Here is a 21,438-nt window from a genome sequence, read left to right on the forward strand (position 1 = left end):
AAATATTGAACTTTGATTAGTTACTGGTACCTTTAGTATTGAACTTAAATATATAACTTCGGGGAAGTCAAACAAGAGAGGGAGGGGGGATTGAAATATCATATGGGTTAGTACAGGAAATGTATAATTAAGTTTTGTAACCATATGTTATCAATAAATTGTTAAAACACAAAACACCCAGGCGCCATCAGGAGGTCCATCAGTGAGGCAAGGACACTAAAAGTCCTCCCACTGTTGCCCCCACAAGCAACAAGAATACAGAGCATCACTGCCCCAGACAGAGAGTTCCAACAATATGCTGTGGCTAAGAGCCACTGATGGACCTCTGCTCCATATGTTTATCCAATCCCCTCTTGAAGCCATCTATGCTTGTAGCTGCCACCACCTTCTGTGGCAGTGAATTCCATGTGTTAATCACCTTTTGGGTGAAGAAGTACTTCCTTTTATCAGTTCTAACCTGACTGCTCAGCAATTTCATTGAATGTCCACAAGTTCTCGTATTGTGAGAAAAGGAGAAAAGTACTTCTTTCTCTACTTTCTCTATCCCATGTGTGTAAACATTTCTTGCCTTGAAAACCCCACAGGGTCGCCATAAATCAGCTGTGACTTGGTGGCTCTTTCCACCACCAGTGAATTTAGTGACTGCATTTTACCAAACCTGAAACCAGCTTTACTGTTGGAACAAAGTTGAGTACTGGCAAAGATCACACTGCTGGCGGCTTCTTCAGGCCTTTGCCTCCAGGTATCATGTGGCTCAAGAAATCCTTTCTGGTTTGTATCCTTCTATGAATAGCTGTACTTACGCCAGGGGGTGGCAGTGTCTTAACAGTGTGAGGATCTTGTACCGAAGGCCGAAGCAACTGAACTGCTAGTATTTGTAGTGCAATCCTAAACCGGTCTACTCTGACTCATCCTGTGATCTACTCATTGGTACTCAATCCCAAAAAGGTGTTCTTAAGACTACATAGCCCCTGCGTTTTAGCCCCTAAACATCAAGTCACAAGGAGTTTACACACCCTGTCTGCTGGGGCTTCTGGAAACATAACTTACTGACTTCTCTCTCCTCTTCAGCACTGGCAGTATGGAGATGGGGTGGGTGAGAGTGTTGTTAACTTTCAGGTGTACATGTACAAAAGCCACGAATGGCCTTGTAAATGCTGCCTTGTGTGTTTCTTCAGGCATATATTTGAGATCAACTTGAGCTAAGAGTTCACATTCTTATTTGTAAGTCCCGTGTTGATAGTTCTGTGACTGCTCCTGTATTCTGTGTTCTGTGATAGGATTGTGGGTTCTAACCCCTCCTGGCAAATCCAACCCATTGCAACTCTGATTTTCAGATTCCTAACACTAAAGAAGAGAGTCCAAGCTTGCAACGAAAATGAAATTCATTTTATGTTCACTTTGGAATTGTGGTACCAGAAACTTTTGTCTCTTGGTAGATATTTTTGTTGTTGCTGCTGCATACCTTTCTAACACCTTTCAGGTTGCAACTAAGCACTTGAGAATTCTCTACAATAATTTAATAACAGCTGGAAGTATGATTATTGTACTGTTTTGCCTGAGGCAAGCGGGCTAGAATACTTGAAGAACAGGAAGTTACTTCCATAGCCGAGTCCTGGGATTCCCCACCTTTGTGTGGTTCTCAGAGATACATTGTGTGAGTGTCTAGCTTCCTGGAACCAGAATTAAATATTTACTGCTAAGAATTCTGGCTTTCTTGATCATTGCCATGAACTTCTGAAATGGTGAAAGGCACTTGGTGTGTTGACTTGCCAGAGAAGACATCCGGATCTGGAAGTTAGACATTCCAACAGGTATGTTGGGGGTGTTGTCAAGAAATCTGTATGGTTGCTTCTCTTGGGGGGAAAAAAAAGAAAAGGAAGGTATTTGGCTTCCTGTAACGGGATGCTTTCCTCATCCAACTAGAGAATCAGGACTAGCAGTTCTAATAGGTCTTTGCCTATTCAAACTAAATAATGGCAGAGCTCTCCAGGATTTCTCTATTAAAGTCTGTTAACTTTTCAGTCTGCTGATACAAATGAGGTCCTGATCTGGGCGCCCCAGCCCAACCTGATCTCATCAGATCTCAGAAGCTAAACAGAGTGGATCCTGACCAGTATTTGGATGGGAGACCTTGAAGGAAGTCGAAACACAGAGGCAGGCAATGGTAACCCACGTATGAATTTGGTGTAAGTCAGCTGTGACTTGATAGCAAAATACAAATGAGTTAGGCATGAGTTCTGTTCTTTGAGCTACTGGGGAAAAGGAATACCTTTTATTATGCAAGACATTAAGAAATACAGGGAAGTGAATATGTACCCTACAGTTACTATAAAACCAAGCGCTGAAATTAGCAAGGTTCCTAACATTACTTCATATTATAGTGAGTAAGAAAAGCAAACCAGATTTCAAGTTTTTGTCTCACTGCTTTTGGAAGTTATCAGATAAGCCCAAATCACACACCAGAAATCTCACCTAACTTTCTGAGACTTGCCACTGAGAGAAATCTGCCTTGCTTATCATGATAATGCAAATTTAAAGAAAAAAAATCAGCCTTCTCTACGTTTTTTCTATCATAATCATGGGATTACTATCTAGATAAGTTGATGGCTTCTTAACTATGTCTGAGATAATCGAAGCCAATGCAAGAGAGCCAATTGGCAGGTGCACAAGTCACACCTGATATGCCATTTTTAACTCTTAAATCTTTTTTGAAAACAGTTAATCTGATTTTTCCATTATAGTCTCAATTAACTGTGAAAGATTACAGTAACCTTTACGCAAACAATTTGGTGACAGTTGAGTGTGAACTCTCAGTCAACATGCCTAATCAGCAAGAAAAACTGGTGAAGTAATCAGATAACCGCTACTCCCCCCGCCTTCCCCAACCTAAGCACATGCTCTTAGGAAGAGATTTCAGAGTTTCTGACCAAGCAGGACCTTTGTATATCTTTATAAAGGAAAAGGAAAACCAGAAACTTAGAGAAGCCAACTGTTGAGCCTCTTGCATACTTAATATCATGGACCAGCAATTTTTCCTATCAAATCTGAGTCTGCTAGAGTTGTGTTGCCCTTTGGTGCGTACCGGCTGTTCTGCTCTGTATGACACCTGGTACAAAGATGTGCTTTACATTGACTCCTGGCCTAGGTTTTGGTACTAACATTTGAGTCTGTTTCCTGGCAGTAGCAGAGCTGCCTTTGATCATAAGATTGCAGCTAGATTTCTGAGAAGATGTTTACAAGAGAGTAACTGCAGCCTGTACCCACAAGGCTGCCCAACTGAACATATATCTTAGCATCAGTAGCTTTGTTGGTGAAAGTATATTAACTTGGTTACAACATCCCTGTCAGGTAGGCCAGTGTTATTTATTCGCAATACTGATATTGTGCAGTCTGTTGACCTGTTCTCAAGGCAACTTGAGATGCTCTTGTAAACAGCCCAATGCAGACTTGCCAACCTCCAGGTGGTGACTGAAGGTCTCCTGGTATTTCAGTGGGTCTCCAGGGGACAGAGGTCAGTTCTCCCAGAGAAAATGGCTGCTTTGGAAGGTGGAGTCTATGGCATTAGACCCCGCCCTCCCCAGATTCCTGCTGCAAAATGCCAAGGAATTTTTCAACCTGGAACTGGCAACCCTAGTCTAATGTCCCCTTGTAGATGGGAGGTGTCGGAGCAGTGTTCTCCCCACATACTGAGCTTAATATGGAGGTTCATGCTGAGAGAGATGTGTTCTGAGGAATACAAACCATGGGTGATACTTGGACCATCACCTGTCTCCAGCTGGGAGACAGAGGTGCAGTTACTCAGAATGCTTCAAGTTCCTCTCTTCCATCATGGGGGAATTCAGTAAGGTTCCACAATGGAATCTGCAATGAGTGACAACCAAGATGGCGTCTGAGCCACTAGGTCCTTCACACAAGCAAGCTGCTTCATGGACCAGAGTCCTGAAAATTGGCCTATCCCCTGCCCCACTTGTCTGGCTCTGGCCATTCTACCCTCTTAGTGCTACCTGGGGAATGGTGTGCTCTGAGCTATTTTAGTCCCATGTATTCAGGCAATTTCTCATGAAAAGCTAAACATGCAAAGTCCGGACCCAAGGAGAAACCATGGATGCCTTTTGAAAACCTGTGCAGTAGGTGAAGGCAGGGAGAGCCTGGTAGGTTGTGGTGGGACGGATTGAAGTTCAGAAGATGGTGGAGTCAGAACTGATGCTTAGGGGGAGTCACTGTCCTGGGCCCTGCTCTGCAGTGGGATACGATTCCCCAAAGAAACTGCCAACTGCCTGAATGGTGGGGTCTGTGTAGGGCCTTCTTCCCTTTCAGCTAGTCACTCCCAGGGTTCCCAGCTCTGGGATGGGAAACAGCTGGAGATGCGCAACATTGCCAGCATGATGATGTCACTCCTGGGTGATGTTGCATTGGGGACATCCTGGAGCATCCTTCAAATCCCCCCACTGGCGTGACAAAAGAAATCCAGCAATCCTAGCAGGAGATCTCCAGGAGTCCCCTGGAGATTGGCAACTCCCACTGCTAATCATCTCCGTTATGGGCAATGTTCCCTTTAAGCTGAGTTAGCATGAGCTAGCTCACAGTTTTTTAGCCTCCAGCTCACACATTAGCACAGGAAGGATGGCCCCAGAGCAAACACATTCATGCAGTAAGTAGCTCACCACTTTATTGCCAGTAGAATTTTTGCTCACAAGACTCCACAGCTTAGGGGGAACATTGGTTATGGGCCCTGTACAGTCCCCTGTTAGCCAGTGATCAGTGGTGGCCTGGAAGCAGAAGTCTTGCAAGGCTGGGTGGAAGACAATTGTCTTGGGTCCTGCACCCTCAAAGTGTGGCCCCTGGGTGGGATTTTTAGTGGTTCAGTTGAATGGATCCTGCCACAGAAGTCAATGTATAGTCTATTTTTTAAGTCTCAAAATAGCTGGTCTGTTCAACAAGGTACTCGAGGCTGAGCCCAGGGTCACCCCACTAGCTGAGCATTTAAGGGACTTGACAGTCGGCAAACCTCAGCTTTCTCTATCGTGCTTTTGTTTTCTCTGCATTTTTTTTTTGTACAAGCAAGCAGTACGTCTGGAGACCACGTGAAGGCAGCCGGCAGAGGTGTAAACCACATCCCTGCTATTGTGTCTTCCAAACCTGCGTCCTCCATCACCAGAGGCTGATATCCCCTGTTAGCTTCTTGCTTCTTCTTCTGAGATCTTTCGTGGGGCAGCTTTGAAGACCGCCCCCCCCCCCAAAAAAGGTAAGACTTCCTTCATATCTTGTGCTTGGACTCTTGGGTTATGCTGGATGACTTTGGGTGGGGTTGACTGGAAAGAGTGAACCAATTGATAAGACGCTGTGGAAGCTGAACAGAACTCTCCATGCGCAAAGCAGTCCCTGAGGTACTCTGCCACTGGGTCACTGATTGGTTGCCTACATTTCTACCAGTGAGGCTGGCATCAGCAGTGGACAGAGTCGAGCCTTCTTTTGCCAAGGCCCAGAGCTTGTCGAGAGGCCCACGATCTTTGGCTGCCGCCATTTCCCTTGCTGGCGTGTACACGTGGGCTATGATCTGCCATGCACCGAGCACCAGAGGAATCCTTTGATAGGATCTACCGAAGTCAAGCCAAGGGGCATACAAAACAAGAAATGCTACCTGGGTGTAAGTGCTCTGGATCACGGCTCAATGGGAGAGCACCTGCTTTGAATGCAGAGAGTTCAAAGTTCAGTTCCCAGCATCTACAGTTAAAAGATCTGTCAGTAAGTAATGTGAAAGACCCTGAAACCCTAGAGAACCTCTGGTAGTGTGAGTAGACAATACTCACCAAGGGCCTGATCCAGTATAAGTAGGCCTCAGATTCAGTGGGAGCTCACAGAAGTGCAGCTCCTGAACCTTTCTGAGAGTTCCACCTCCTCCTTCCCACTTTGTCCACTGAATAGTAGGTGCAGCTGCATAACAATCCCTGGATGACTTCCACCAGCTATTTTTCTACAAAACGACCTCTGAGTATAAGGTAGCTTCAAGCTTCTTCCCTTAATATTAAGACCTACTGGACCTGGACAATAGGCCATGTCTGTGAGATAGAACCTTCCATATTAGTCTCTATTGTCACTCTGTAGTTTTAGATTTTATATATTTTAAATTGGTCTTGTATTGTTTTTATTGTTGACTGTTTTTATGATGTAACCCACCCTGAGCCTGTCCTATGGGAAGGGCAGGCTAAAAATCAAATAAATAAATAAATATTAAGTAGCTTGAGGGAACCTGTGCTTATGCAGTAGTGATAGGGAGGAAGTTTGTATGTTTCCAAGAGCATTATCTGTTTTCCTCCAGTCTAGGAACCTAATGAGATTTGGAGATCCTGCCCAGAGCCTCCTGTCCGATATCTCCCCAAAACCTAGAGTCAATCAAGTGTTCAATCATTCATTTTTTATCTTCCAACAGAAGCAAAAGGGGAGTCTGGAGATCTCAGGATGTGGCATTTTTGAGGTTGTGGTGACAAGTGCACTGTGAATCATGTCTGACTCTGTCTCCGGTGACAGCAGAAGTCCTATGGAAAATGTGTCTTGGTAAGTTGGCAGCCATTTTTGTGTGACAGGAGGAACCGATTGGCCACTTTCTTACAAGGGAAGGGCCAGAGCAGTTGAGGGGAGCATGTTTGCCACCCACCAACATTGGTTGGTAGACAGTTTAGGACTGACCCATCCAGGGGTGGAATTCTAGCAGGAGCTCCTTTGCATATTAGGCCACACACCCCTGATGTAGCCAATCCTCCAGGAGCTTACAAAAAAGAGCCTTGTAAGCTCTTGGAGGATTGGCTACATCAGGGGAGTGTGGCCTATATGCAGAGGAACTGCTGCTAGGATTCCACCCCTGGACATCGCTAGTTATTTTCCCAAAAAGAACTTAAATAAACTTCAGGCCAGAATAGTGAAATCAGGGGTATCAAACTCATTTGTTATGAGGACCGGTTTTGACATAAATGAGACCTTCTCAGGCTGGGCCAAGTGTGTCATAGAATGTAATGCTGGGTAGTGGATATGTAAACTTTATAAAGTACACAGACAAACACAATGAAAGATTTTTTAAAAAGCACTTAAATAATGCTTAAAAGATTAGCACTCTTGCAATATTTTGTTTATTTATCTCTGATAACTGACACTTCTTGCTCTGAATTATTGCATCAAAATCTGGAGACAATGTCTGTGCTGTAGCTATCTTGAGTAGGCTGTTCAGGTTAGGGTTGCCAAGTCCCCTGCCTCCAGTGGGCAAGACTCTGCACTGAGTCCAGATGGCAGGCTTTCCATGATAAAGTTTTAATCAGCCTCTTCCACACGTTAGTTTTTCGGCAGCCATTGCAGGGAGACTGAAAATTGCCTCTGAATTCGCATTCCCAAGAGCCAATGCATCAAGGGTTGTTGCTTTTATAGTCTATTTTCAGCTCCTAGGATAGCCTGGTTCCAGCCCCCACCGATGACTAGTGGGAGGTGGGGGGCTAACGTTGCCAGCTCCAGGTTAGGAAATTCCTGGAGATGTGGGGATGGAGCCTGGGGAGGACAGGGACCACAGTGGGGCACAATGCCAGAGAGTCCACCTTGCAAAGCATCTGTTTTTCTCCAGGGGAGCTGATCTATGTATTCTGGAGCTGAACTGTAATTTTGAGAGATCCTCAGGCCTAGGATTGCTAATTCCCAGGTGGGGGCAGAGGATCCCCTGGTTTGGAGGCCCTCCCCCTGCTTCAGGGTCATCAGAAAGCGAGGGGTGGGGGGAGGGATATGTCCGCTGAGCACTCCATGGCCCTATTCACACAGCGTGTTGAGTCTGGGTTAAACTGACCGGGTTCTGTTCCGAATATCTTTGTTCCGGATATTATTGATCAGACTGCCATACTGCAATTCAAATCACTCCACGGGGATACCGTCTTCTGCCGTCCACATGATGGCAACATGCAGTTCTTTTTTGTTTCCTCCACTATTATGCACATAAGAGCATAATGCGCACATGCACATCATGCGCATAAGTTAAAACATTATGTGGTTATGCAGCTATGCACATATTGCTAAGCAGTAAAAAAAATGGCAACTGTAAACTTGGATGTCTGAGGCTCCTTTCACTCTGGGACAGCCTTCAGACATTCAGAAGTTGGTTAATATCACAGTAAAACTATCCAGACGGAGGAAACTACAAGGTGAAACCGGATAACTCAAAAAATACCGCAAGGGAGCAGGTAACAAAATAATCCGGTTTGAAGAAGGATTGGAGGGGGGTGACAACGATTGACTACCGGGAGGCAGATGTTGCTGTCTGATCAGCCACTTTTAATCCGGTAGGAAACTGCAGCGACAACTGATTAAACTGTGCATCTGAACAGAGCCCATTATTCCCTACGAAGAACAATTCCCATTGGATATAATGGAGAATTGATCCGCGGGTATCTGGGGCTCTGAGGAGGCCGTGTTTTGAGGCAGTGGCACCAAATTTTCAGCATAGCATCCAGTGCCTCTCCCCAAAGTACCATCCAAGTTTCAAAAAGATTGCCCTGTAGAGTCCAATTCTATGAGCCCCCAAAGAAAGTGCCCCTATCTTTCATTATTTCCAATGGAGGGAAGGCATTTAAAAGGTGTGCAGTCCATTTAAATGCAATTGCCAGAACTGCCTTTCGAGTTCAATGATGCTTGTCACAACCTTGCTCCTGGCTCCACCCCCAAAATCTTCTGGGTCCACCCCCAAAGTTCCCAGATATTTCTTGAATTGGACAGCAACCCTACCCAGGCTCCACCTGGAGGCCAACATGCTTATCCAGATGGCAAATAGCAGCCTGAAAAGATAGCAGGCAAAGTGTTTTTCCTTGCAAGGAGAGGGGGGTAAAGCTTGAGCTGCCAAACTTCCAGCCCCAGCTGCTGCTAAAAGTGCTGGAGGAGAGCTTAGAAAAACAGCTGGCAAAACTGAGCAGAGTTCTGTCTTCCTGGCTAGCTGAGAACGAATTAACCTCTGCACAGGCCAGGGTGGGTGACCCGGGTCCATTTTGCATACACAGCTTACTTCTGATTTTCACTGGAGTAAAGTCGATTGGGGTTTACTTCGGATGCTGTGTCTGCAATCAGCATCTTTCTCTTTCTCTTCAATTTCTATTGAGAATTGTGGTGTGTATGTTCTACATACCAACGAGAAAACCTAGGTAGTGTTCTGGACTTGCTTTCTCCTGATTGGTTAGTTTCACACTGGGCATGTCTTTTGAAATAGGAGATTTTTCCAGCTGAATTTACTGTGTGGTCGCTATTAGTATCCCCCTCCCCTCCTTTATCAGTAGTCAAGGAGTTTGTTGGAGAGAAAAAAAACTCACTGCCAGCCACTGCTTAAAAAATTTAGTGAGAGTCAATGGTGACCACTTGGCTGGAGAGGGGGGAGGGGGAGATGTCAGTGCTTTGCATCCTGAGTCCCCCCCCCCAATTGTTATTTAGAAATTACAAAAGGGGAAGACGATGGACCAGACTTTTTTTTTTAAAGGGCTGCTGCTGCCACAAAGTAGGTCCCACAGCATTATTCTCATGTTTGAAATGTTTGTGGTTTTTCTATTACCCTTTTTTCCTTACTCCCCTCTCCTCCTCTGGGCAGCCCCTCGCACGGTTTAGTCAACGGGAAGTGTGATGGTTCCCTCAGCCTTCTGGACAGACTCTCCATAACCAGGAACGTCTGGGAGCTCCTCAGCACCCACCAACGGCAAGCCATGGAACTGCTCACAAGGCAAGCCTCTGGGGTAAGTAGGCAGCAGACTTTTAAAAGCCTGACAAGCACAGTGGCGGATTGGCCAGGGTGTCAGCTTGCCTAATGGCAAGTGGGTCCCTGATGAAGTGGCCCCCCTTAAACTGTAGACAATGTGTTAAAAATGTTAATGACCTTTTAGTAGCTTGAAAATATAATAGACGTTCCAATACTATTACTGTAATGCAACTAAAATTTATGCTGTATTTAGGGTTGCCAGCCTCCAGGTGGGGCCTGGGGATCTCCCGCTTTTACAACTGATCTCCAGCTGGCAGAGATCAGCTCCCCTGGAGAAAATGCCATCTGCATTTTTACATTTAGTATCTATTGTACAATGCCAATAATATGTACAACGTACGTACGCTGTAATTACTAAAATATAGATACATTTATTTTGCAAAAGTTTTAATTGTACCTTTTTTCCACTAACATATTTTTTTAAAACTTTATTTATTTCTTATAAAAATTAAACGAGAGCCTTATAGTTGTGGGTGGGCCCCCTTTGTCTCCTGGCAACCAATATTTTTAGGCCTAGCCCGCCACTGGGCAAGCCAGTACGAGGGCTGGTGCAATTGGCTGTGCTTCGGTTTAGGACGCATAAAAAGGAACTGCTACTTTACACAGAGAGTGACTAAAATGTGGAATTTGCTGCCAGGGGATGTTGTGAGGGCCACAGGAATAAACAGCTTCAAAAGGGGATTAGATAGATGCATGGAGGATAAGGCTATCAATGACCTTATCAGTCATGCTGGCTGAGGGGAACCTCCTTATTCAGAGGCTCTTAAACCACTGAATCCCAGAGCCAGGAGGCAGCATCAGGAGAAGGCCTCAGCCTCTCTGCCCTGTTGTTGGCCCTTCAGAGGAACTGGCTGGCCACTGTGTGAGATAGGATGCTGGACTAGATGGACCCTCACTGGTCTGATCCAGCAGGGCTTTTCTGATGTTCTTCTCAGGAGAAGGCCTTGGCCTCTCTGCACTGTTGTTGGCCCTCCAGAGGAACTGGTTCGCCACTGTGTGAGACAGGAGGCTGGACTAGATGGACCCTCACTGGTCTGACCCAGCAAGTTCTTATGAAGGCCTCAGCCTGTCTGCTCTGTTCTAGACCCTCCAGAGGAACTGGCTGGCCACTGTGTGAGACAGGATGCTGGATGAGATGGACCATTGGTCTGACCCAGCAGGGCTCTTCTGATGTTCTTCTCAGGGGAAGGCCTCAGCCTCTCTGTCCTGTTGTTGACCCTCCAGAGGAACTGGTTGGCCACTGTGTGAGACAAGAGGCTGGACTAGATGGACCCTCACTGGACTGATCCAGCAGGGCTCTTCTGATGTTCTTCTCAGGGGAAGGCCTCGGCCTCTCTGCCCTGTTGCTGGCCCTCCAGAGGAACTGGCTGGCCACTGTGTGAGACGGGATGCTGAGCTAGCTGAACCCCCACTGGCAGGCCCATAGCTAACCAGGGCCCATGGGTAGGGTTGCCAAATCCAGGTGGGGGCAGGGGATCCCCTGGTTTGGAGGCCCTCCTCTCCTTCAGAGTCATCAGAAAGTGGGGGTGGGGGGAGGGAAATGTCTGCTAGGCACTCCATTATTCCCTATGGAGACCGATTCCCATAGGGTATAATGGAGAATTGATCTGTGGGGCTCTGGGGGGGGGCTGGGTTTTTTTTTGAGGTAGACAAACCAAATTACCATCCAGTGGCTCTCCCCAAAACACCCTCCAAGTTTCAAAAAGATTGGACCAGGAGGTCCAATTCTATGAGCCCCCAAAGAAGGTGCCGCTATCCTTCATTATTCCTAATGGAGGAAAGGCATTTAAAAGGTGTGTTGTTGTTCAGTCACACAGTCAAGTCCGATTCTTTGTGACCCCATGGACAAAGTCATGCCAGGACATCCTGTCTTCCACCATCCTCCAAAGTCTGCTCAAATTCGTGTTTGTTATATCAGTAACACTGTCCAGTCATCTCATCTTCTGCCATCCCCTTCTTCTTTTGCCTTCTGCCTTTCCCAGCATCAGGGTCTTCTCCAGCGAGTGCTCCCTTCTCATTGGGTGGCCAAAGGATTTGAGCTTCAGCTTCAGAATCTGACCTTCCAGGGAACAGTCTGGGTTGGTTTCCCTTAGGACTGACTGATTTGATCTTCTTGCAGTCCAAGGGACTCTCAAGAATCTTCTCCAGCACCACATCTCAAAAGCATCTATTCTTCTGCGCTTGGCCTTCCTTATGGTCCAGCTCTCACAGCCATACATTACTACTGGGAATACCATCACTTTGACTATACGGCCTTTTGTTGGCAGGGTGATGTCTCTACCTTTTATTATACTGCTCAGATTCGCCATAGCTCTTCTCTCAAGGAGCAAACGTCTTTTAATTTCATGGCTACAGTCACCATCTGCAGTGATCTTGGATCCCAGAAATGTGAAGTCTGTCACTACCATGTCTTCCCCTTCTATTTGCCAATGTGTGATGGGGCCAGATGCCATGATCTTAGTTTTTTTGATGTTGAGTTTCAAGCCTACTTTTGTGCTCTCCTCTTTCACCCTCAACAAGAGGTTCTTTAGGTCCTCCTCACTTTCTTCCATTAGAGTAGTATCATCTGCATATCTGAGGTTGTTGATGTTTTCCCCGGCAATCTTAATTCCGGTTTCTACTTCATCCAGGCCAGCATTCCGCATGATGTACTCTGCATATAGATTAAATAAGCAGGGTGACAATATACATCCTTGTCGAACTCCTTTTCCTATTCTAAACCAATCAGTTGTTCCATATCCCGTTCTGACAGTTGCTTCTTGACCCTTATCCAGGTTTCTCAGGAGACATGTGTGGTGGTCTGGTACTCACATCTCTTTAAGGACTTGCCACAGTTTGTTGTGATCCACACAATCAAAGGCTTTAGCGTAGTCAATGAAGCAGAAATAGACTTTCTGATACTCCCGTGCTTTCTCCATAATCCAGCAAATGTTGGCAATTTGATCTCTAGTTCCTCTACCTCTCTGAAACCCAGCTTGAACTTCTGGTAGTTCCCGATCTACATACTTCTGAAGCCTAGCTTGTAGGATCTTTAACATGACCTTGCTGGCATGTGAAATGAGTGCAAAGGTGCGATAGTTTGAACACTCCTTGGCATTACCCTTCTTTGGGATTGGAATATAAACCGATCTTTTCCAATCCTGTGGCCACTGTTCTGTTTTCCAAATTTGTTGACATAATGTGTGCATCACTTTAACAGCATCATCTTTTAGGACTTTGAATAGCGGTCCCTTTAAATGTGATGGCCAGAATTCCCTTTGGAGTTCAATTATGCTTGTCAAAACCTTGCTCCTGGCTCCATCCCCAAAGTCCCCATAGGGCCTGACCCCCTGACAGTTTTAGGGGACCTCTCACCCCCATCCCAGGGCCACCCCTCCCCCTCCTGTGCGATTTAGATCCTGTGGGAGGGGTGCTCAGGAGGAACTGCAGCCCATCCTGTGCCATTTAAAGGGCCTGCCAATCAAGTGATCACCAGGCTCCAAATTGCATGGGAGGGGTGGCAGGAGCAACTATCGGCCTCCTGCATCATTTAAAACATCCAATGATCAGCTGATCCGTGGGCCCTTTAAATCACGCCAGAGGGGGAGTATAATATAGTGAGTTCTAAGCATTGACGGTGTGAGGTGGAAGTGAATAACAGCTGTTTATTAGATACAGCATTGTAAGTGGCTGCACTGAAAGACTGCAGAACTGGGCCCCTGGGGCCAACTCTGTACAACTCAGGGTTTCCATGCAAGCATGTTATTGGGTCATTCAAACTGGCGGGGACTTGTGATTGGTGTAGGGCAGCAGTGATTTGGATCCTACTGCCCATTGTTCCCAAGTCCCCAAGCTCCGTTCATATGGCGCCAATGAGCCAGGCAGGAACACCCAATTCAGTCCTCTATTGAGTCCACATACACAACAGGGAGGGAGAGGAACAGTCCCCTCCCCCCATGGCTCCCTCTTCCCATGGCCCTTATCTACGGGGCTGCTCACTGGTCTGATCCAGCAAGGCTGTTCTTATGTCCTTAGGAGTCTTGTCTCACCCTCTCTTTCAGTGCCCTCAGTGTTGACAAAATGTTAGTTGCCACTTCCTTGGTTTTAGGATCTAGGTTAGCAAAACCTGCCAGTCTGCTTGAAACTTCCATGTGGTTCCTCTTTCCTGCTCAAAGGGGGAAGGAAGTATGTTCTGTATGTGGATCTGTCTTCATGTCCGTACCTTCCCGAGAAAAGTGATTGCTAAACCTGTTTTCTTGCATGCTCTTTCTCTCTGTCCTTCCGGCCCTTTTCCTGTAACCAGACATTCATTGTCACCAGAAACGTGGCTGAAGATTCCAGGGTCATCTTGATTCGGACACGGGAAGGTGAGGCTGACGCTGTCTGCTGCTTCTCTGTTCTAGAGGAGAACGCTGGTAGGTCTTTTTTTGGATGTGCAGTGTATTGTGTGGGTATAAGGGTAGTGTGGCAAAGAGTGGGGCAGGCAAGGAGGGCAGGGAAGAAGGAGAAACTTTGCTCTTTGTTCCTAGCTCCTACTTAGAGGTATACTTCCTTTGTGTACAAAAGATCTACTCAGATTCAGCAGGAGCTCACAGGAACACCACTCCTGAAGTTTTTTAAGGGTTCCCCCTTCTCCTCCTCACCTTGTCCATTGAATAGTAGGTGCAGCTGCATAACAATCCCTGGATGAGCTCCACCACCTATTTTTCTACAAAACGACCTCTGAATCTGCTTAACTGTTCTGTTTAACAGATGTGACTTGCCTGCTCTCCATGGCTGTTTTGCATGAACTGTGGTGCATGCATGTGCATGTATGTGTGTTCCTTTTCACCACATAGCTTCATGTTCATTTTTGGTTTTGTGTTTTTAGTTCTACTGCTTATTTGCCAGTTTTCCCTTTTCTTCTTCTTTCCACTGTATTTGTTATTTATTCAAAAATCATTCTTTCTCCCCCTCCTCTTACGTTTGAAATTGAAGTTTGTATTTTATGATTTTTGAAATTTCCCCTCTACCTGGTTGCTACCTCGAGAACCTGTTGACAAATGCTTAAAATACATCTTTTTCAAAATCATAAACTAGTAGATCTTGCTTAATGCATCTAATTTCCATCCTCTGGGCCCATCTGGGTTGGAAGTAGGCTGGTCGGCTGCGGGATGACATGATAGAGGTTTACAAAATAATGCATGGGATGGAGAAGGTAGTGAAAGAAGTCCTTTTCTCCCTTTCTCACAAAACCAGAACTCGTGGGCATTCGATGAAATTGTGGAGCAGTCGGGTTAAAACGGATAAAAGGAAGTCCTTCTTCACCCAAAGGGTGATTAACATGTGGAATTCACTGCCACAGGAGGTGGCGGCGGCTACAAGCATAGCCAGCTTCAAGAGGGGGTTAGATAAAAATATGGAGCAGAGGTCCATCAGTGGCTATTAGCCACAGTGTGTATATATATATGTGTGTGTATATATATAATTTTTTGGCCACTGTGTGACACAGAGTGTTGGACTGGATGGGCCAATGGCCTGATCCAACATGGCTTCTCTTATGTTCTTATGGTCAGCCCCCAGATGGTGGCTGGAGATCAGTTCACCAGGAAAAAATGGCCACTCTAGAAGGTGGACTTCATGGCACAACACCCCTTAGAAGTCCCTCTCTTCCCCAAACCCTGCCCCCCTCAAAGGCTCCACCCCCAAATCTCCAGGGATCTCCTACCCCAGACCCGGCACTCCTAGTTGGAAGGCAGGATTCCCACCTCTTCCTTTTGTCTGTCTTTTGGAACCAACAACCTTGCTCTAACCATTACATTCTACTCCCTCGTTTTCAAAGACTGCCCTGTTTGTACATCTTCAGTGGGGTTTGCAACACACATATAAGTTCCTCTCTTTCTGTTTCTTGAGAAAGGGGAAAGAGGTGTGGAGAGGCAAAACAAACCCTCCCAGAGACTCACCAGCTCCCCATGTGCTCTTTGGGGCCTCGGTCCTGGTGTGATTGCTCAGCAGGGAGTGAAGGGACTGTGTGTCCAGACTCTTTCAAAACCAAATCACAGAATAGTGATTTGATCCCTCGACTGCTATTGCACTCACATTTGAGAGTCTTCAGCACCATAGAAATGAGTGATCACTTCCTAATATTGAGAGGGCTAGACGGCCTGTATGGCCCCTTCCAACTCTGTGATTCTTTGCGGTTCTATAGGAAGGAAGAAGCAAATAAGTGGACCACATAGGGTTACCGGCTCTGGGTTGGGAAATACCTGGAGATTTGTGGGGGTGGAGTCTGGGGAGGGCAGGATTCGGGGAGGGGAGGAACCTCAGCAGGATTCAGTGCTGTAGAGCAGGGGTGGCCAACGGTAGCTCTCCAGATGTTTTTTGCCTACAACTCCCATCAGCCCCAGCATGGCCAATGGCTGGGGCTGATGGGAGTTGTAGGCAAAAAAACATCTGGAGAGTTACCATTGGCCACCCCTGCTGTAGAGCCCATCCTCCAAAGCAGACATTTTCTTGGACATTTGGAGTTCCGTTGCAATAGTGGGAGGGCTCCAGGAGCCATGTGGAGGTTGGCAACCATAGCATCATCCTAGAGTGCCACTATCTTGGCAAGATCTTCCAGGGTGGGGACCTGGACTTTTGATGCAAGGCTTAGCGTCTAGATTCTGTCCTCCACTTTTGTGTGGAGGATTTCTCTCATTGTCCCAACAAGCCCAAATCTTTGCCGCCTCAGCTGTAGACTCGCCTGCAGTTGAACCATTCCTTGTCCTTATGGTTTGCTCTCCCCCCACAGCTGTGTACCTGGAGGGATCCCACCTGCGCTTCCGAGACTTGCTGGATCTGGTCAGCTTTCACATGGTGAGCAGGTGAGTGGCTACTGGGAGGGGCTACCCTGCTAGCATTCACTGTCCTTTCTTCCATCCTGGCCCCTGGCTGAGGGATGTTTAGAGGCTGACAGGTGAGGTCTGTTCAATATTCCCTCCTGGTGACCGCCTGGGCAAAGTTTCCTTGTTCTGGGAAACCTTGGCAGAATCAGAGACCACAACCTGAGTATTTTGCCAGTCTGATCTAGCACTTGAGGCCCTGTCTGTATGTTATAACCACGATAACATGACTCAGTGGCTGAGCTGTGGACTCCGCTGCCACAGACTTCCTCAGTGAACATAAAAACATAAGAGAAGCCATGTTAGACCAGGCCAATGACTCATCCAGTCTAACACTCAGTGTCACACAGTGGCCAAAAACCAGGTGCCATCAGGAGGTCAACCAGCAGGGCCAGAACTCCACAGTCTTCCCACTGTGGCCCCCCCAAAGCACCAAGAATACAGAACATCTCTTCCCCAGACATGAGAACATAAAAGAAGCCATGTTGGACCAGTCCCAGTGGCCTATTTAGTCCAACGCTCTGTGTCAATCAGTGGCCAAAAAAACATGCTATCAGGAGATCCACTAGCAGGACCAGAACTCCAGAAGTCCTCCCACTGTTGCCCCGCAAGCACCAGTGGGAGGGCTTTAAGAAGGCTGGGTATATGAGCACATGGAGCAAACAGCATTTTTTAAAAAGTAAAATATATTGGAGCTGTTTTGTATGTGTGTGTGTGTGAGAGAGAGAGAAGGGGAAGGCCATTTCCAAGTGTATCATGCCAGAGGCTGAAGTCAGTAGTGGGCCACAGCATGTTTGCAACCATGTCAGAAACCAAGCTAGGCAAGTCTGTTTTCAGCTTTTACTCAGGACCAGTTCTTCAGTCAGCCACCCAAGTGACTACATGATAAGAACATCAGGAGAGCTCTGCTGAATCCGACCCATGGTCCATCAAGTCCAGCATCCTGTCTCACACAGCGGCCACTCTGGAAGGCCAACAACAGGCAGAGAGGCCTTCCCCCCAATAAGAACATCAGAAGAGCCCTGCTGGGTTAGACCAGTGGTCCATCTCATCCAGCATCCTGTCTCACACAGTGGCCAGTCAGTTCCTCTGGAGTTTCAAGAGCAGGGCAGAGAGGCTGAGGCCTTCCCCTGATGTTGTTTTGTGGCACTGGGATTCCAAAGTTACTGTATCTGAATGTTGAGATTCCCTGTGGTCACCACAGCCACTAACCGTTGATGGATGTCTGCTTCGTGGATCTGTCATATCCCATAAATGCTTGTGGCCATCACCAATGTTCCTTCTAGGCTGTGGAGTCTTGTGAGCAAAAATTCTTCTTTGTAAGCTGCTGGCATTAAAATTGTGAGCTACTAGCATTAAAGTTGTGAGCTACTGCATAAATTAGTTTGCTCTAGGGCCATTTTTTTCCTGAGCTGAGAGGCTAAAAAATTGTGAGCTCACACTAACTCAGCTTAGAGGGAACACTGGCCATCACTACATCCTCTAGCAGCCGCCATTCCCACACTGAGCACAGAGGTCCGTGTTTGCCCACTGGACTGCCATGGAGGGGGTGCCAATGGGGGTGGGTGGGAATCAAATGACTTGGCTCCCTTGGCATAAGCAAAGGACTGAAGTCCCTTCCCCTAGGATCTTTTTTTGTCATTCTGCTGGATATTTCTCTTCCAGGGATATCCTTCCAGATCTACTGAGGATCCCAGATGCCTTTCAGATGTCATGCAAGTCTGAATTAGATGCCCTTGCTGCACTGGGCATGAGTGAGTTGAGGGGGAGAGAAGGAGGCTGAGGGGTTGTTTTGCGCATGTTTGGTTTGTTCCCCTTCTGAACCTCCTGCTGCTCTCAGTACCATGGGATACATCTGATCATCCCCAGTTTGCATTGTGTGGCTTACTGGGAGTTCCACAAGCTGATTGATCCACTGTGTTAAGAATAACTTTCTTTCTCCCTGTCCACACCCTTACTTTAGCCTCTTTCTTCAGCCATGCCTGTTTGTTGTAAGTCCCTGAGCCTTCAACAACTGCAAGGGAAGGAAATGTTCAAGAGGCACATTTTTTTCCTCCCCATCTGTGCATTCCTAAACTACAAGAGCCAGTTTGGTGTAGGGTTAAGTGCATGGACTCTTATCTGGGAGAACCGGGTTTGATTCTCCACTCCTCCATTTGCAGCTGCTGGAATGGTCTTGGGTCAGTCATAGCTCTCGCAGAGGTTGTCCTTGAAAGGGCAGACTCTTATCTGGGAGATCCGGATTTGATTCCCCACTCCTCCACTTGCAGCTGCTGGAATGGTCTTGGGTCAGTCATAGCTCTCGCAGAGGTGTCCTTGAAAGGGCAGCTTCTGTCAGAACTCTCTCAGCCCCACCCACCTCACAGAGTGTCCGCTGTGGGGGCGGGGAAGGTAAAGGAGATTGTGAGGCTGAGACTCTGAGATTCAGAGTATGGGGCAGGATATAAATCCAGTATCATCATCATATTCTTCTACTACAAAACAGCAGTGGTTGAATTTCTGCTTGTTAGGCAGACATCGATGTTGGGCAGAGGAAACTTGTTCTCTGGAAAAAAAATAAATTTAAGGTAACAACTGTAATAGAGCCCCGTGGCACAGAGTAGTAAGCTGCAGTACTGCAGTCCAAGCTCTGCTCACGACCTGAGTTCGATCCTGGCAAAAGCTGGGTTCAGGTAGCCGGCTCAAGGTTGACTCAGCCCTCCATCCTTCCGAGGTCAATAAAACGAGTCCCCAGCTTGCTGTGGGGAAAGTGCAGATGACTGGGGAAGGCAATGGCAAACCACCCCGTAAATACTCTGCCAAGAAAATGTCATGATGTGACGTCACCCCATGGGTTGGTAACGACTCGATGCTTGCACAGGGGACTACCTTTACCTTTATAGCAACTGTAATGCTTTCTTTCCCCCTTGACTCCTTCTTTGCTTCATTGGTAGAATTCTGGATGTTGCCCCTTAAACTTGGCACTGAGTTGGCATCAGATGAAGAAGGTTCCTGGGAGTCGAACGGAGAGCCCCATGAATCCAGACAGCCAGATGGCTCCGTCCAGGTGGTCTCTGAGCACGAGCCATTGTGCATCGTCAACCCGCTTTTCCTCTCCATCCACGGTGAGGCTTGCTGGCTGAATTCAGCTCCAAACCTCTGCCGTGCCAACAGCAGGAGAGGGACCCTGCGGCTCCGGAATGGACGGGGCAGCCCGGTCGACTCTGGCTCTGCAGCGGTTCCTTGCACACAGGAAGCTCCAGAGAGTTTGGATTGTCTGAGATCCCTGGAGAAGGAAAAGGTGACGGAGAAAGGTAAAAGCTGCCTCAAGGGACTGTATCAGCCCCTTAGCTTAGGGGAAGAGGACCATAGGGGGGGCTGTAGGAGGTCGGCTATGGGGGTGAGAACAAGAAGCTGGAGAGGCTGGGGGCCACACCTCTCCCTCCCCCCTCCAGTGTGCTTTAAGTTGCATGTCAGCTCCGATTTCCCTTCTACCTTTCCTGGAGCTCAGCCTGCAGCGATCAACTTCCAATTCTGAAGTTCCAAAGAAGGCTGATTTGTATCTCTGTGCTCCCTCCCCATTTCCCTGCTTTCTTGTGCCCCAACCAAGAGCAGCGGGGAACGTGCGTGGCTTGTACACGCTGGCTGGGGGAGACATCTCCTGGCCGCCCCCCTTCCTCCCTCCCCACCCCGAAAGGACTCTAGCTGCTCTGTGCAATCTAGGGGCCTCTCCTCCCACCCACACAAGAACTTACAGTTCAGGCTCGCGGTGGTGGAAAACAATGCAGCGCATGGAGCTCCCAGCTCTTCATGGCCAGACTAAGGGCTGCTGGGAGCAGGGGGTGGGGCGGGCTGCCCACCTACCCACCCAGCTTTTGGAATCTGCCCACCCACCCACCCACCTCTGCTCAGAGTGCTTCAGGAGGGAGCTTGCTGGTGCTGCTACCTGCTTCACGTGCTGAGACAATCGGGGTGAGGGGTCCTGAGGGGAAGTCAAGGCTTCGGGAGGGGGCCCGTAAAATTCACAAGGAGGTTGGGCCCCATGGGGCGCCAGAGGCCTGGGCTGTATCCTTTACTGGTGGCACAAAGATCCTGCTGCCATTAGGAACGTAACTCAGGAGACCCTTTTGGAGCCTGTGGGCACCTTTGGAATTTTGCCCAGGGTGGGAGTCACAGCCATAAAAGCCACAAAATGGCTGCCACGTGCACAGAGGGAACTCAAGTGGAGGGGAGAAGAGTGGTAATTCAAAGACGTACTGGGAAAGAGGGGTGAGGGAGAACAGAACAAAGACCGTGGTGGCAGCTGCCACTATAATAATCTGCAAAGTGAAATGGATTTTTAGTGGTAAATTCAGTGCTGGGCAAGACCCTCACCTGAACGCGCTTACTTTACAAAAACACTTGGTGGGCACCATGGAAGATGCTGGTGGGCGCCCTCAGGCACCACGCTGGGGAACATATGGCCTGTTACCAGCACGTGCCGCCCGAAATGGATGCAGATTAACTCCCCATAGAGACTTGGGGAAGGCACAGGGCCGGCGCATGGGAGTCGGCGAACTTGACGATTGCCTAGGGTGCCAACTCCCAGCAGGGGTGGGGGGCGCCCCCTCCCTTCTCACGCTGTCCCTGAGCCTCCGGCTCATTTTTTCTCGGCTCTGAGGGATTGGCTTTCCCACACTGCGGAAAGGTTGAGCGGGGGTGGTGTTTGTACAGAGCAAATGGGGCCCAATTTGGGCTGGCACTGGAGGGTGGGGGACAGGGCTTTGCCTCCCAGCGCTGGCGCTGAGAAGGCATAGAAGGAGGAAGGTCCTTGGTAAAAGTAGGATGCTTTGCCTCTGTTATGTATGT

The 21,438-nt window shown here is 47.8% G+C and overlaps 1 protein-coding gene across 1 annotated transcript in view; it reads left to right on the forward strand.

Annotated features, from left to right (window-relative positions):
- Positions 1-6,505: 6,505 nt before the first annotated feature.
- RINL (Ras and Rab interactor like) overlaps positions 6,506-21,438 on the forward strand; it is a 32,222-nt gene continuing 17,289 nt past the window's right edge. Inside the window, exons 1-6 of the mRNA XM_060257763.1 lie at positions 6,506-6,558; positions 9,605-9,746; positions 14,052-14,163; positions 16,521-16,593; positions 18,277-18,365; positions 19,545-19,904. Of these exons, the coding sequence (XP_060113746.1) occupies positions 6,506-6,558; positions 9,605-9,746; positions 14,052-14,163; positions 16,521-16,593; positions 18,277-18,365; positions 19,545-19,904 (829 nt within the window). The remainder of the gene's footprint in view (positions 6,559-9,604; positions 9,747-14,051; positions 14,164-16,520; positions 16,594-18,276; positions 18,366-19,544; positions 19,905-21,438) is intronic.

Source organism: Heteronotia binoei, chromosome 17 (genome assembly GCF_032191835.1).
Source record: "Heteronotia binoei isolate CCM8104 ecotype False Entrance Well chromosome 17, APGP_CSIRO_Hbin_v1, whole genome shotgun sequence".
Taxonomy (NCBI): Eukaryota; Metazoa; Chordata; class Lepidosauria; order Squamata; family Gekkonidae; genus Heteronotia; species Heteronotia binoei.